The following is a 16,435-nucleotide window of genomic DNA, read 5'->3' as shown; positions in this document are numbered from 1 at the left end:
GATAAATGTGAGGTTATTCACTTTGGAAGCAAAAACAAGAAGGCAGATTACTACCTGAATGGCTGTAAATTGGGAGAGGGAAGTGTGCAGTGGGACTTGGGTGTCCTGGTGCACCAGTCGCAGAAAGTAAGCATGCAGGTGCAGTAAGCGGCAAAGAAGGCAAATGGTATGTTTGCTTTCACTGCGAGAGGTTTTGAATACAAAGAACAAAACAAAGAACAAAGAAATGTACAGCACAGGAACAGGCCCTTCGGCCCTCCAAGCCCATGCCGACCATACTGCCCGACTAAACTACAATCTTCTACACTTCCTGGGTCCGTATCCTTCTATTCCCATCCTACTCATATATTTGTCAAGATGCCCCTTAAATGTCCCTATCGTCCCTGCCTCCACTACCTCCTCCGGTAGTGAGTTCCAGGCACCCACTACCCTCTGCGTAAAAAACTTGCCTCGTACATCTACTCTAAACTTTGCCCCTCTCACCTTAAACCTATGCCCCCTAGTAATTGACCCCTCTACCCTGGGGAAAAGCCTCTGACTATCCACTCTGTCTATGCCCCTCATAATTTTGTATACCTCTATCAGGTCGCCCCTCAACCTCCTTCGTTCCAGTGAGAACAAACCGAGTTTATTCAATCGCTCCTCATAGCTTATGCCCTCCATACCAGGCAACATTCTGGTAAATCTCTTCTGCACCCTCTCTAAAGCCTCCACATCCTTCTGGTAGTGTGGCGACCAGAATTGAACACTATACTCCAAGTGTGGCCTAACTAAGGTTCTATACAGCTGCAACATGACTTGCCAATTCTTATACTCAATGCCCCGGCCAATGAAGGCAAGCATGCCGTATGCCTTCTTGACTACCTTCTCCACCTGTGTAGCCCCTTTCAGTGATCTGTGGACCTGTACTCCTAGATCTCTTTGACTTTCAATACTCTTGAGGGTTCTACCATTCACTGTATATTCCCTACCTGCATTAGCCCTTCCAAAATGCATTACCTCACATTTGTCCAGGTTAAACTCCATCTGCCATCTCTCCGCCCAAGTCTCCAGACAATCTAAATCCTGCTGTATCCTCAGACAGTCCTCATCGCTATCCGCAATTCCACCAACCTTTGTGTCGTCTGCAAACTTACTAATCAGACCAGTTACATTTTCCTCCAAATCATTTATATATACTACAAAGAGCAAAGGTCCCAGCACTGATCCCTGTGGAACACCACTGGTCACAGCCCTCCAATTAGAAAAGCATCCCTCCATTGCTACCCTCTGCCTTCTATGGCCTAGCCAGTTCTGTATCCACCTTGCCAGTTCACCCCTGATCCCGTGTGACTTCACCTTTTGTACTAGTCTACCATGAGGGACCTTGTCAAAGGCCTTACTGAAGTCCATATAGACAACATCTACTGCCCTACCTGCATCAATCATCTTAGTGACCTCCTCGAAAAACTCTATCAAGTTAGTGAGACACGACCTCCCCTTCACAAAACCGTGCTGCCTCTCACTAATACGTCCATTTGCTTCCAAATGGGAGTAGATCCTGTCTCGAAGAATTCTCTCCAGTAATTTCCCTACCACTGAAGTAAGGCTCACCGGCCTGTAGTTCCCGGGATTATCCCTGCCACCCTTCTTAAACAGAGGAACAACATTGGCTATTCTCCAGTCCTCCGGGACATCCCCTGAAGACAGCGAGGATCCAAAGATTTCTGTCAAGGCCTCAGCAATTTCCTCTCCAGCCTCCTTCAGTATTCTGGGGTAGATCCCATCCGGCCCTGGGGACTTATCTACCTTAATATTTTTTAAGACACCCAACACCTCGTCTTTTTGGATCACAATGTGACCCAGGCTATCTACACCCCCTTCTCCAGACTCAACATCTACCAATTCCTTCTCTTTGGTGAATACTGATGCAAAGTATTCATTTAGTACCTCGCCCATTTCCTCTGGCTCCACACATAGATTCCCTTGCCTATCCTTCAGTGGGCCAACCCTTTCCCTGGCTACCCTCTTACTTTTTATGTAAGTGTAAAAAGCCTTGGGATTTTCCTTAACCCTATTTGCCAGTGCCTTTTCATGACCCCTTCTAGCCCTCCTGACTCCTTGCTTAAGTTCCTTCCTACTTTCCTTATATGCCACACAGGCTTCGTCTGTTCCCAGCCTTTTAGCCCTGACAAATGCCTCCTTTTTCTTTTTGACGAGGCCTACAATATCACTCGTCATCCAAGGTTCCCGAAAATTGCCGTATTTATCTTTCTTCCTCACAGGAACATGCCTGTCCTGTATTCCTTTCAACTGACACTTGAAAGCCTCCCACATGTCAGATGTTGATTTGCCCTCAAACATCCGCCCCCAATCTATGTTCTTCAGTTCCCGCCTAATATTGTTATAATTAGCCTTCCCCCAATTTAGCACATTCATCCTCGGACCACTCTTATCCTTGTCCACCAGTACTTTAAAACTTACTGAATTGTGGTCACTGTTACCGAAATGCTCCCCTACTGAAACATCTACCACCTGGCCGGGCTCATTCCCCAATACCAGGTCCAGTACCGCCCCTTCCCTAGTTGGACTGTTTACATATTGTTTTAAGAAGCCCTCCTGGATGCTCCTTACAAACTCTGCCCCGTCTAAGCCCCTGGCACTAAGTGAGTCCCAGTCAATATTGGGGAAGTTGAAGTCTCCCATCACCACAACCCTGTTGTTTTTACTCTTTTCCAAAATCTGTCTACCTATCTGCTCCTCTATCTCCCGCTGGCTGTTGGGAGGCCTGTAGTATACCCCCAACATTGTGACTGCACCCTTCTTATTCCTGATCTCTACCCATATAGCCTCACTGCCCTCTGAGGTGTCCTCTCGCTGTATAGCTGTGATACTCTCCTGAACAAGTAGCGCAACTCCGCCTCCCCTTTTACATCCCCCTCTATCCCGCCTGAAACATCTAAATCCTGGAACGTTTAGCTGCCAATCCTGCCCTTCCCTCAACCAGGTCTCTGTAATGGCAACAACATCATAGTTCCAAGTAGTAATCCAAGCTCTAAGTTCATCTGCCTTACCCGTAATGCTCCTTGCATTAAAACATATGCACTTCAGGCCACCAGACCCGCTGTGTTCAGCAACTTCTCCCCGTCTGCGCTGCCTCAGAGCCACACTGTCCCTATTCCCTAGTTCTCCCTCAATGCTCTCACCTTCTGACCTATTGCTCCCGTGCCCACCCCCCTGCCATACTAGTTTAAACCCTCCCGTGTGACACTAGCAAACCTCGCGGCCAGGATATTTATGCCTCTCCGGTTTAGATGCAACCCGTCCATCTTATACAGGTCACACCTGCCCCGGAAGAGCTCCCAGTGGTCCAGATAACAGAAACCCTCCCTCCTACACCAGCTGTTTAGCCACGTGTTTGTCTGCTCTATCTTCCTATTTCTAGCCTCACTGGCACGTGGCACAGGGAGTAATCCCGAGATTACAACCCTCGAGGTCCTGTCTTTTAACTTTCTGCCTAGCTCCCTGAACTCCTGCTGCAGGACCTCATGCCCCTTCCTGCCTATGTCGTTAGTACCAATATGTACAACGACCTCTGCCTGTTTGCCCTCCCCCTTCAGGATTCCCTCTACCCGTTCGGAGACATCCTGGACCCTGGCACCAGGGAGGCAACATACCGTCCTGGAGTAGAGATGTGTTGTTGCAATTATACAGGGCCTAGGTGAGGCCACACCTAAAGCATTGTGTGCAGTTTCGATCTCCTTTTCTGAGGAAGGATGTTCTTGCACTTAGTTGAGGCTAAGACTGTCATAATATACACACAGGTATATGATGGTGCACAGACAGGCAGTGATTGACACACAGGATCCAGCCTCTGAGACAGCCAGAGCCCATGAGCAGCAACTAGAACATACACCATGTGGTAGTAAGATAGTCTGGTCAGGTTAGCCTCAGGTCTCCAGTCAAGTCAGCATAGTGTCAACCCACAGTTAAAATATGTATGATAGTTAAGAGGTCAATAAAATCGAGTTGCATTTCTTCAAGTGTTGGAAGCCTGTCTCTCTCACTGCTGCAGTAAACGCAGTCCTCGCAGACCTGGCATACCCAACACATCATGGTACCAGTGAGTTATGCTCGAGTTTGACGGACCTACCTTGAGATAGTCTGCCTTTGACCAGCGATCAGCCATCCGGTAACATGGACAGCGTCCGCTCTCCCCCGCAGTTCCGCATCGCCGGCAACCTCGGTGCTAACTGGAAGATTTTCAAGCAGAAGTTCCAGCTGTTTCTTAATGCCACCAACCTCGAAACCGCATCGGATGCCAGGAAGATCGCTCTCTTCCTCTCTACAGCTGGGGACCACGCTATACACATCTTCAACTCCCTCACCTTTGCTGAAGGCGAGGACAAGACAAAGTTTAAAACAGTCCTGCTGAAGTTCGACAGCCACTGTGACATCAAAGTCAACGAGAGCTTTGAACGCTATGTGTTCCAGCAGAGGCTGCAGGGTAAGGATGAACCTTTCCAGTCCTTCTTAACCCACCTTCATATCCTCGCGCAGTCCTGCAACTACGGCTCCACTTCCGACTCCATGGTCCGCGACCAGATCGTTTTTGGGGTCCACTCCGATCCCCTTCGCCAGCAGTTCCTTAAAGTTAAGCAGCTCACCCTTCCCATCGCCATTGGAACCTGCGTCCTCCACGAGCACGCTAACAACCAGTACTCCCATATCAAGGCGGCAGAGATGGTACGGCAAGGCCCCCATGCTGCGGAGCAGGTGCAGGCCGTAAAACAGCTCCAGGGCCTGAGTCTGGATGAGGGCAGCCATTTTGCGCGCTTTTCCCGAGCTCCTGCGCATGCACGCCACGACCAAGGGGACGGCGAGGTTGACGACCGAAATGCGCAGGTGCGCACATCGTTCGACCACACAGCGCATGCGCAGTGGCGCACGGAGCGTCCTGATGTCGGCGCCATGACGTGCAACAACTGTGGCTCCGCACATTTGGAGCGGCAATGTCCCGCTAAATCTCGACGCTGTCTCCAGTGTGGCAAGCTTGGCAACTACGCAGCCCTGTGCAGATCTGCTCAACTGCCCAATACACTGCGATCCCAGTCGCAGCGCAGGAACGTCCGGTCAGTACAGCAACCCGTTGCAGACTCCGACTCCAACATGGTTCCAGATTCCGACACCGAGGGCCTCACATCCCCATTCCGGGTGGGCATCATCACCAAGCATACGATGCTTTCAGCGAAGAAGGCGAAACGACTCCCAGTGATGAGCATTGATCTGGATGACGAGTGGTGTGCCACCCTTACGGTCAACAAGGCTCGCATATGCTTCAGGCGGGACACCGGCACTTCAGCGAACCTCATTTCAAAGTCTGACCTTGACACCATCCGCGTAAAGTCAAGCATTCTTCAACTGGCCTGCCAGCTCATCGACTACAATGGCAATGCCATTGCTGCCAGTGGCTCATGCCAGCTTGCGGTATCCCATCGTTTTTCAGAAGCAACCCTGCGTTTTGAAATTGTAGGAACCAACAGAGCTTCTCTGCTCGGTGCTCGGGCCTGCAAAGTCCTGAATCTGGTGCAGCGGGTTCTCACCATGTCGTCCGCAGAGGCAACTTCCAAGCCCAATTAGATGACATCATAGCACAATACCACAGCGTCTTCGAAGGTATGGGCAGACTACCTTACCGATACAAGATACTGCTGAAGCCGAATGCCACACCTGTGGTTCATGCACCGCGTCGGGTGCCGACACCCCTCAAGGACCGCCTCAAGCAGCAGCTGCAAGACCTCCAGGACCAGGGCGTCATTTCTAAGTTCACTGAACCCACGGACTGGGATAGTTCCATGGTCTGTGTCAAAAAACCGTATGGGGAACTTCGCATTTGCATCGACTCCAAAGATTTGAATCGTAACATCATGAGGGAACACTACCCTATACCTAAACGAGAAGAGCTCACCAGTGAAATGGCTCACGCCAAGCTTTTCGCAAAGCTGGATGCCTCCAAGGGGTTTTGGCAAATACAGCTGGATGCGGCCAGTCGAAAGTTGTGTACATTTAACACCCCGTTCGGTCACCCTGTTACAACCAGATGCCCCTTGACATCATCTCCGCCTCGGAAGTGTTCCACCGCATAATGGAGCAAATGATGGAGGGTATCGAGGGGGTGCGAGTGTACGTCGATGATATTATTATCTGGTCCACATCTCCTCAGGAGCACATCGATCGCCTCAAGCGAGTGTTCCACAGGATCCACGAGCATGGCCTCCGACTCAATACAGCCAAATGCTCGTTCGGTCCAGCAGAAATAAGGTTCCTTGGCGACCATATTTTGCAGTTCGGTGTGCGGCCAGATAAGGACAAGGTGGCGGCGATCAACGCCATGAAGACCCCAGAGGACAAGAAGGTGGTCCTCCGCTTCCTAGGGATGGTCAATTTCCTTGGGAAGTTTATCCCCAACCTTGCATCACACACCACAGCTCTCCGCAATCTTGTCAGAAAAACTACAGACTTCCAGTGGCTCCCCGCTCATGAGCAAGAGTGGCGTGAGCTCAAGGCGAAACTCATCAAGGCCCCGGTACTGACATTTCTTGACTCCGCCAAGGAGACGCAGATCTCCACCGACGCGAGCCAGGCTGGCATTGGGGCAGTGCTCCTCCAGCGGGACGAATCCTCCTCCTGGGCCCCAGTCTCATATGCCTCTAGAGCCATGATGCCTACTGAGCAACGATACGCTCAGATTGAAAAAGAATGCCTGGGCCTCCTCAAAGGGATTGACAAATTCCATGATTACGTGTATGGACTCCCCAAATTCACGGTTGAGACAGACCACAGACCATTGGTTCACATCATCCAAAAAGACCTCAATGATATGACGCCACAGCTACAACGTATCCTCCTCAAACTCCGCCGCTACGATTTCGACCTGGTCTACAGCCCGGGCAAAGAGCTCATTGTGGCCGACGCACTCTCTAGATCCATCACCACGCCGTGTGAGCAGTCGGACTTTGCCTGTCAGATAGACGCTCAGGTGAAGTTTTGTGCATCCAACTTTCCGGCCACTGATGAAAGGGTCATGCAGATTCGTCAGGAGATGGCCAGGGATCCTTTACTCCAGCGGGTAATGCGACATTGGCAAAAGGGGCAATGCCCACAGTTTTATAATATAAAGGACGATCTAGCGGTAGTGGACGGCATATTCATGAAGCTGGACAGGATAGTAATCCCACAGAGCATGCAAGAGCTGGTCCACGGCCAAATCCACGAGGATCATCTGGGAGTTGAAAAGCGTCGCCGTCGAGCCCGAGAGGCAGTATATTGGCCAGGCATCAGTCAAGATATCGCCAACACGGTCCTCAATTGCCCAACGTGTCAAAGGTTCGAGCCGGCTCTGCCCTAAGAGACTCTACAGCCGCATGAACAGGTGTCATCCCCATGGTCCAAAATTGGTATTGACCTCTTTCATGCAAAGGGCCGAGACTATGTCCTCCTCGTGGACTACTTTTCCAACTACCCCGAGGTGGTTAGACTGACTGACCTCACATCAGCAACGGTCATCAAGGCATGCAAAGAGACTTTTGCCCGTCATGGCATTCCATTTACAGTTATGACTGATAATGGCCCGTGTTTCTTCAGCCAGGAGTGGACGGATTTTGCCCGGCGGTACAATTTTACGCACGTCACTTCAAGCCCCCACTACCCCCAGTCGAATAGGAAGGCTGAATAAGGGGTCCACATTGTTAAAAGACTGTTGGGCAAAGCTGCTGACTTGGGTTCGGATTTTAACCTAGCGCTGTTAGCCTACCGGGCGACTCCTTTGTCCGCTGGCCTGTCCCCTGCACAGCTGCTAATGAACTGCACACTACGGACGATGGTGCTGGCTATATACATACCGGACCTTCACAATTTTCTGATCCTGCAGAGGATGCAACAGTCTCGGGCTCAATGCAAGTCGGTGTACGACGCCCACGCCACAGATCTCCCTGCTCTGGCTCCTGCTGACCCAGTTCGTGTTCAGCTTCCTGACGGTGGCTGGTCTGCCACGGCTGTGGTGGTTAAGCAAGTGGCCCCGAGATCGTTCCTCGTTCGCATGCACGATGGCTCCTTTCTTCGGCGTAATAAGCGGCTACTTCCACGCCCGCCACCTGAACGTGATGTCCCGCCTCGCATGCGGGTTCCTCAGGACACGCCCTTCCACGAGGCCACCGATCTGCCAGTTCTTTTACCAACCTCTACATTAGAGGCACTTCTGCCCACTCAAGTGCAGGCGGCCCCTGAACCACCCTTGAGGCGGTCAACCAGAACTCGTCGCCCGCCACAGAGACTGAATTTATAGACTGAATGTCGCATTACCTTGTGATCCGGTTACATATCTGTACATATTGTTTCTTCCTAATTTGTTATCTGCCCTGTATCTTCACCAGGCACCTTCCCATGTGAATATGTTAACATACTTTGTACATAGTCAGGCTCCTGTACACACACACACTCACTATTTATTGACCTACACACATGTTTTAATAAGTAACAAAAAAAAGGGGAGATGTCATAATAAACACACAGGCATATGATTGTGCACAGACAGGCAGTGATTGACACACAGGATGACCAGTGAACACAGCAGCCAATCACCAGATAGGACACGACCACTATAAAGCCAGAGGGCACTAGTTTTCCCACTCTCTTGGGATCCAGCCTCTGAGACAGTCAGAGCCCATGAGCAGCAACTAGAACATCCACCATGTGGTGGTAAGATAGTCTGGTCAGTTAGCCTCAGGTCTCCAGTCAACTCAGCATAGTGTCAATCCACAGTTAAAGTGCGTATGATAGTTAAGAGTTCAATAAAATCGAGTTGCATTTCTTCAAGTGTTGGAAGCCTGTCTCTCTCACTGCTGCAGTAAACACAGTCCTCGCAGACCCCGCATACCCAACACATCAAAGACGTTGAATAGATTCAAGAGGTGTCTAGATATGGCACTTGAGGCAAATAGGATCAAGGGTTATGAGACGAAAGCAGGATTAGGCTATTGAGTTGGACCATCAGCCATCGTGACAAATGCAGGCTCGAAGGGCCAAATGGCCTCCTCTTATCTTCTAAGTTTCTATGTTTCTTTTCTTCAAGTTCGATCGTTTACTAACTCAACTAAACAGCTAGGTGTGGGCTTGATTTTTCATCTCATTCAAGGGAAGGTGCAACACTGGATTGTCAGCCTAGATGACATGGTCAAGTCACAAAGTGGAGATTCACAGCTTTTTCATATGTTTGTTAGCAGCCAAGTCATTTTCCTGACCACTGGTATGCTGCATTTACTTGCATCTTTAAGAGGTTAATTTCTGAGCTACGATTAATTTCTGGAGACATTCATTTAAACCATTCTTTTTCAGGGAGTATGGAGCAATTGATGATGTGGACATCGACTTGCACATTGACGTCAGCTTCCTCGATGTGAGTAAACAAACCTGCTGTTCATTATTTTACACCATGATTCATTAATTTATGTGCAAATAAATTGAATAACGTTTCTGAATTTATACTGAAGGGCACTTTATTCACGGCTCATTAAATTCTATTCTTAAGTTGAAAAATTAAAATTGTCTGCAGTGCTGTGATAATGTTGAGGATAATAAAGCTGCCTTACGCATTGATTGCGCACATGGTTAACTCATCCCAGACATCAATTGATGGGTTGCACAGTGCTGATATGAGAAGCAGTGACATGGATGAATGAATGGCGAGTTTATCCTTGTGGGCCCAAAAGGACAATCAGATTTTTGATCGTCGTCTCTGAGAATTGATGAGAGGCAGTTTCTTCACCTTGGGAAGAGGAAAAGAGAAAAATTGGAAATCCATTCTAGGCTGTGATGTTGTACCAAGTGTGATAGGCAGGGGTATGAATAATTTTCCAGCCTATAACCTCAACCAGGGAATGATGTATGACAAACAGCCGATGAAAGGATAGTATGAAATAAATACCGGAAAAGTGGGAAAGAAAATGAGATGTATCATATGGTGAGGCTGTGCCACCATTCATAGAGATGGAGGTATGGTAATTTGAAATTGAGTCATGTGTGGCTAATCCTAACAGATGGGGCTGGCCAAAGGTGAAAGCTACCCATATTGGTTGGACCCCCCAGTCAGTAATTCGGAGAATGATATCTTGTATAAATCTTGTGTAAATTCCCATGAATTATGTAAAATTAAATACTTTATTGATATGTCACATCAAATGTAGATGTGTCATTTTTTAAAAAAAATTCACTTCAAAACCTACCAAAGGCACTGATTTACATCCCAGACTTGACAACAGGTCATTTGAACAGAGTACTGCTGGTGGTGCCTTTCAGGAAATCACCTGATTATTCTTTCTTGAGGCCCGAGTCTCGATAGTGAGGGTCAGTAATGTGTGAGCCCAGACTCTGCTATTGCCAGAATTCCACAAGTGTAAAGTTCCTCAAGGAAGTCACTGAACAACTTGGGCACTGTAGCTCTTCCGTAGCTCAAGAGCATGCACTACTTCATAACAGTTAGTCCAAGCACTGAATCCAGTCCCAGGAATAACATTCAAAGGGTTATAAGAATAAATTGTAGGAGATTGAAGCGAAGCATTACCCCCATAATTGAAACATGGACCAATGGACTCAAAGGCTGGAAGTTAATCAATTACTGTACTGGGAAACATTCACTCCCAGGCCGAAGTGTGAAACCATGTTTTCATGGGATGTGAATGTTACTGGCTAGGCCTGCATGTATTTCCAATCGCTAATTGCCCTTGAAATGTGGTGGGTGAGTCACATTTTTGAACTGCTGCCATCCATGTGGTGCAGATGCACCCCAATGCTGTTAGGGAGGGAGTTCCAGATTTTTGACCCAGCGACAGTGAAGGAACAGCGATGTAGTTCTGAGTCAGGATGATGTATGCCTTGGAGGTGAATTTGCAGGTTGTGGTATTCCCATGTACCTGTTGCCCTTGTTGGTCTAGATGGTCCAGGTCACGTGTTGGATAGTGCTGTCGTGAGTTGCTGTAGTGCATTGTGGTATATAGGGCGCTATTCTCGCCCCCCCCATGCTGGGTGGGAGAATTGCCGGGGCGCCGCGCGAATCGCGCCACGCCGCCCCGACCCCGGCACGCGATTCTCCCACCCCCCCGGAAACCAGCAGCGCATGATTCGCACCGGGCCGCTCGGAGAACCGGCGAGCAGCGATTCTCCGGCCGGATGGGCTGAGCGGCCTCCACGACACGACAGGTTCCAGATGGCGCCGTCCACCCCTGGTCGCTGCCGGCGGGAATTCTGCGGGAACGCTGGGGGGGGTGGCCTGTGGGGGGGACTCCTTCACCAGGGTGGCCTCCGCTGGGGTCTGGCCTCTCACCCCCCCCGGGCCTACCTCCTTCCGCGCGCGGCCCCAGAACACCGGCTCCATGTTGGTGAGGGGCCGGCGTGCGTAAGACGTTCCCCACGCATGCGCAGGATGGCGTGGCCCAACTACACATGTGCAGGATTGGGCTGCCCCAACTGCGCATGCGCGGGTTGGCGCAGCACCCATTTGGCGCCGAGTAAGGACGCTGGAGCGGCGTGTTTGCGCCATCGTGAAACGCGACGGCGTTCATGACGGCGCGAACACTTGGCCTTAATATCGGAGAATCGCCCCCATAGTATACAGTGCTGCTGCTGGGTGTGGGTGGTGAGGGAGTGAATGTTTCAGGTGGTGGACAGGGTGCCAATCGACCACACTGCTTTGTCCTGAACGGTGTCAATTTCCCTAAAGTTTTGTTGGAGCCACACATATCCAGGCAAACAATCATCAACAAACAGCTGCACTTTGAAGTGTACTCTTTACAACAGAATTTATGGTTTAACTACAGATAGCATCCAGCATCTTCATCTATTGTGTGTAACTTAGGTACTATGCTTAAATGTAAGGATAAAAGTTTTCCCATAAATAATGTTAATAGACAAACTGAAATAAGTAGAGCATGAACATTTATCATTTTATAATTGAGACTCCCAAGAAATCTCTAAATCTCCAAATATTTTAATGTGTGGCACAGTAGCACAGTGGTTAGCACTGTTGCTTCACAGCATCAGGGTCACAGGTTCGGATCCCAGCTTGGGTCACTGTCTGTGCGGAGTCTGCATGTTCTCCCGTGTCATCGTGGGTTTCCTCCACGTACTCCGGTTTCCTCCCACAAGCCCTGAAAGATGTGCTTGTTTGGTAATTTGGACAATCTGAATCCTCCCCCTGTGTACCCAAACAGGCGCCGGAGTGTGGCGAATCAGGGCTTTTAACGGTAACTTTTTTGCAGTGTTAATGTAAGCCTACTTGTGGCAATAATAAAGATAATAGTAGTATGAGTATGCTCAATGCATGACAGTGTCATTAAACTTGTAATGTGGCCTAACCTGTCTTTTATAAGTTCCTCCAAATATATATGGATTTTCTTGGTGAAGGTGGTCTTAAAGAACAAAAATACTAATATCAAATGGCAGGATAAATCATGATGAACAAAGTAATTCTGTTCTGATCGAGTTAGCAGCTAGGATGTGTAAGGGTCCTCCAGTTGATTCCCTTATTCCCCCTTTCTTTATTTTTTGCCGTTATCATTTTGATCCATGAATGCTTAATGGACATGTATCTTTAAGTCAAGCAGCAGAGAGAATGAGGAATTCAAGAAGTTGCAACATAGTATATGATGCCAGTTTTCGAGCAGCAAAACTCAGCCTTTGTGGCACCTGAGAGATGGGGTGGGACTTGGTTCAATTGGTTGACTGGTAGCCAATGAATTGAGCATACATAGAACATAGAACATAGAACAATACAGCGCAGTACAGGCCCTTCGGCCCACGATGTTTCACCGAAACAAAAGCCATCTAACCTACACTATGCCATTATCATCCATATGTTTATCCAATAAACTTTTAAATGCCCTCAATGTTGGCGAGTTCACTACTGTAGCAGGTAGGGCATTCCACGGCCTCACTACTCTTTGCGTAAAGAACCTACCTCTGACCTCTGTCCTATATCTATTACCCCTCAGTTTAAAGTTATGTCCCCTCGTGCCAGCCATATCCATTCGCGGGAGAAGGCTCTCACTGTCCACCCTATCCAACCCCCTGATCATTTTGTATGCCTCTATTAAGTCTCCTCTTAACCTTCTTCTCTCCAACGAAAACAACCTCAAGTCCATCAGCCTTTCCTCATAAGATTTCCCCTCCATACCAGGCAACATCCTGGTAAATCTCCTCTGCACCCGCTCCAAAGCCTCCAAGTCCTTCCTATAATGCGGTGACCAGAACTGTACGCAATACTCCAAATGCGGCCGTACCAGAGTTCTGTACAGCTGCAACATGACCTCCCGACTCCGGAACTCAATCCCTCTACCAATAAAGGCCAACACTCCATAGGCCTTCTTCACAACCCTATCAACCTGGGTGGCAACTTTCAGGGATCTATGTACATGGACACCAAAGGCCATATCCTGCCCATTAGCAGGTGGTGATTGGGATGATTTCCAGAGACTCAAGGAAAGCAGCGTTAGGTCCCTGGACACTCAGGGGAAAGGACCAATTTTCTCTCTCTCTCTATCTCTCTCTCGTGTTTTCTTCAGAAAAGCTGCTGTATTTTTGAAACTGCAAAAATCTGAATGAATCTGCAGTGAAAACTGGAAAGCAGAAATCTTGATCTGAAAGCCTGGTTTGAGGGAAAGTGTGCTGGAAACAACCATCCGAAACAAAGACTTTCAGTTGCTAGATTCTGCCAAACTTAAGCTTCAAACATGTTTGCTTAAGGAATTGGGATGTCACATGGCCCTATTGCCCATCAATTTCAAAGACTGACTGAACTGGCTTTGACAAACAGGACACATCATCCCATCCACCCGCTTGGGGCCGGTGCAACATTCTTAAGCCAAACATTTCACTAAAATTGTCAACAAGATGAGTTTTGCCAACAAGATCCCAGCCTGGTTTTATCTTAAGTCTCAAGTTTCTTGCAATGGATTGTGATGTTGGATGGTAACAATTTAAAAGGAGTCAAGCATGATTGAGATGTTAACATGACAAGTTAAATGGTGTCAGGTTTAGCACACAAGATACGCAAGTATATTTGTTATATATTAGAAAACAAATTAAGTGTGTGTTTACCATGATCATTCATTATGTATTCCTGATAGATCTTATTACTTTTATATATCTGAATAAATTGTTCTGTTTCTGCTTGCCTGGCTATTTGACAGGAGGAGATTGCTATTGCTTGGGACGTAATTCGCACGGAACCTGTGATAGTGCGGCTGCATTGCTCTCTCACACAGTATTTAAATGGCCCAGGTTAGTACTGTTCTGGACCTCTAGGTTAATTACGAGTGTTTGCTCACAGCAATTTTATCAATATCTGAAAAAGTTTAATGTACATAGGTGCCAAAAATCAATTTTGCCACCCAATCATTCATTTGGATGGGAATGAAAAATAAAGCTATTGTATAGGAGAGATAATTTTCAGACTTTACCTTCCCAGCACATGCCAAGAACAGAAATTGAACATTTGGGCAGGCACTGTCTACAATTGCGGGTCATTCTTGATCACCTCCAATGCACAATCATGATGGGAGATTCTCCTCACTGGCAGCCTAAAGCCAGAAGATTACCCTGAAAAGATTTACTTTCATTTCCCCCAGTACCTCAGAGGATGACCATTCCATTTGATGTAGGTTGGTGCCTAACAGATCTTGGGACTCAGCTCTATCTCAGGCAGCATAGTAGTTGCGTTACTGGGAAGATGGAATGGGACAAATTTGTTATATGAACCCTACCTTCCTCACCAGTGATTTCATCTATTCAGCCAGCGATTATAGAGATAGGGAGGAGCAATGTCATGGAAGGATTCAAAAACAAGGATTAGAATTGGGGCAGGATTCTCCATCAGCCGAAGCCAGAATCGGGAAAAACAGTTGGGCGGAGAATTCGGCGTAAGCCAAAAATCGAGGTTCCAAACGGAATACCATGCTCCGGTCCCTCGACAGAGGCGTGAATGTGTTTTATGTCGCATGCTGGCGTGGGCATGAAAATTGTACAGTAAATCTGTTGGCATATCATTAACGTGCCCGGCTCAGCGTTTATTGGGACTTCCGCGATGCTCCCCCTCTGCCAGGAGGAATTACTGATGGCGAGGTTCACTTGTGGTATTTCAAATTGGGACACAGGTGCCATGTCTGCTGAGGGTAGGGAGGCGGTACAAACAGTGTCCAACATCGCTATTGTATGCTGACAGTTGGGCCGTTCGCCGGGGACGTCTGCCAGGGCCAGGAGGAGAATGCGGGTAACGGCTAGGAGGTGGGCTGGGAGGTTGAGGTGGCCCGACTTGGACTGTCATTGCACGGACTTCAAGGCAGCCATGTGGCTGCATATGCCGCTGACTGCCCACTGGGAACATAGCGCCACAGGTTGTATGGGTGCCCCCAGGCCACACCCCTAGGTACCCTTTGGCCCCAGCCGACCCAACAATGGGTTGGGTGTGCTTCAGCGCAACGAGTGCCCATCATCTTGGCTGGGCTGAGGGTCAACACGCATTGGAATTGCTGATTTCTAGTGGCGTTGGTGCTAGCCCATTAACGGGACCTGAATCAATCCAGGACTGGCACCGCTTTCATTCACATGGAACATTTGTAATTCAGTCCCGGCATCAGCACTTAGTCTTTCAAATGGAGAATTCGCCCCAAGCTCTCTTAATCAAGAGCCAATGTAGGTCAGCAAGCAAACGAATGATGTGTGAATGGAATTTAGTCCGAGTTAAGGCGCGGGCAGTAGAGTTTGGGATTATCTCAAATTTATAGAGGGTAGAATATGGGTGACCAGCCAGGGTTGTGTCACAGAATCATAGAATCCCTACAGTGCAGAAGGAGACTATTCAGCCCATCAAGTCAGCACCAACCCTCTGAAAGAGCATCTGACATTGGCTCACTCCCCCATCCTATCTCTGTAACTCCACCGAACCTGCACATCTTTGGACTTTGGGAGGAAACCGGAGCACCTGGAGGAAATCTACATAGGTACAGGGAGAAACTCCACACAGACCCAAGGCTAGAATAGAACCCGGGTCTCTTCCGCTGTGAGGCAGCAGTGCTAACCACAGTGTCACAGGCCACCTTTAATAACACAGTCTCACTGTGGTAAAAATAGTGTAAATAATTAAGTTAAAGGTTAGATAGCTGATTAGCTGGCCCCATCCAATGTAGTGGTGGGGATGCTGCGATTTGTTTCAACAAATCTTTGGTTAGAGTGAAGAAAAATTGCCCATGGTTCCTCTTCCTGAGTATAATCTGAAGAACTCTGTTAGAATGTGCACTTGTGGAGACATGGAGTGAAAAGGAATGATCTTTGCTGAAATTCCGTTGCACTGTCAAATAGCCTGCTCAATGGAGGTTGTTGGCACAGGCCATCATATGCACATTATCAT

General features: G+C 48.4%; 1 protein-coding gene across 1 annotated transcript in view; it reads left to right on the top strand.

Annotated features, from left to right (window-relative positions):
• parp8 (poly (ADP-ribose) polymerase family, member 8) overlaps positions 1–16,435 on the top strand; it is a 629,329-nt gene that overhangs the window by 399,350 nt on the left and 213,544 nt on the right. Inside the window, exons 8-9 of the mRNA XM_072497074.1 lie at positions 9,373–9,433; positions 14,220–14,310. Coding sequence (XP_072353175.1) covers positions 9,373–9,433; positions 14,220–14,310 — 152 coding nt within the window. The remainder of the gene's footprint in view (positions 1–9,372; positions 9,434–14,219; positions 14,311–16,435) is intronic.

The sequence above is a fragment of the Scyliorhinus torazame genome, chromosome 3 (genome assembly GCF_047496885.1).
Source record: "Scyliorhinus torazame isolate Kashiwa2021f chromosome 3, sScyTor2.1, whole genome shotgun sequence".
NCBI lineage: Eukaryota > Metazoa > Chordata > Chondrichthyes > Carcharhiniformes > Scyliorhinidae > Scyliorhinus > Scyliorhinus torazame.
Note: the sequence above shows the minus strand (reverse complement) of the source record. Positions and strands in the feature narration are given on the sequence as shown.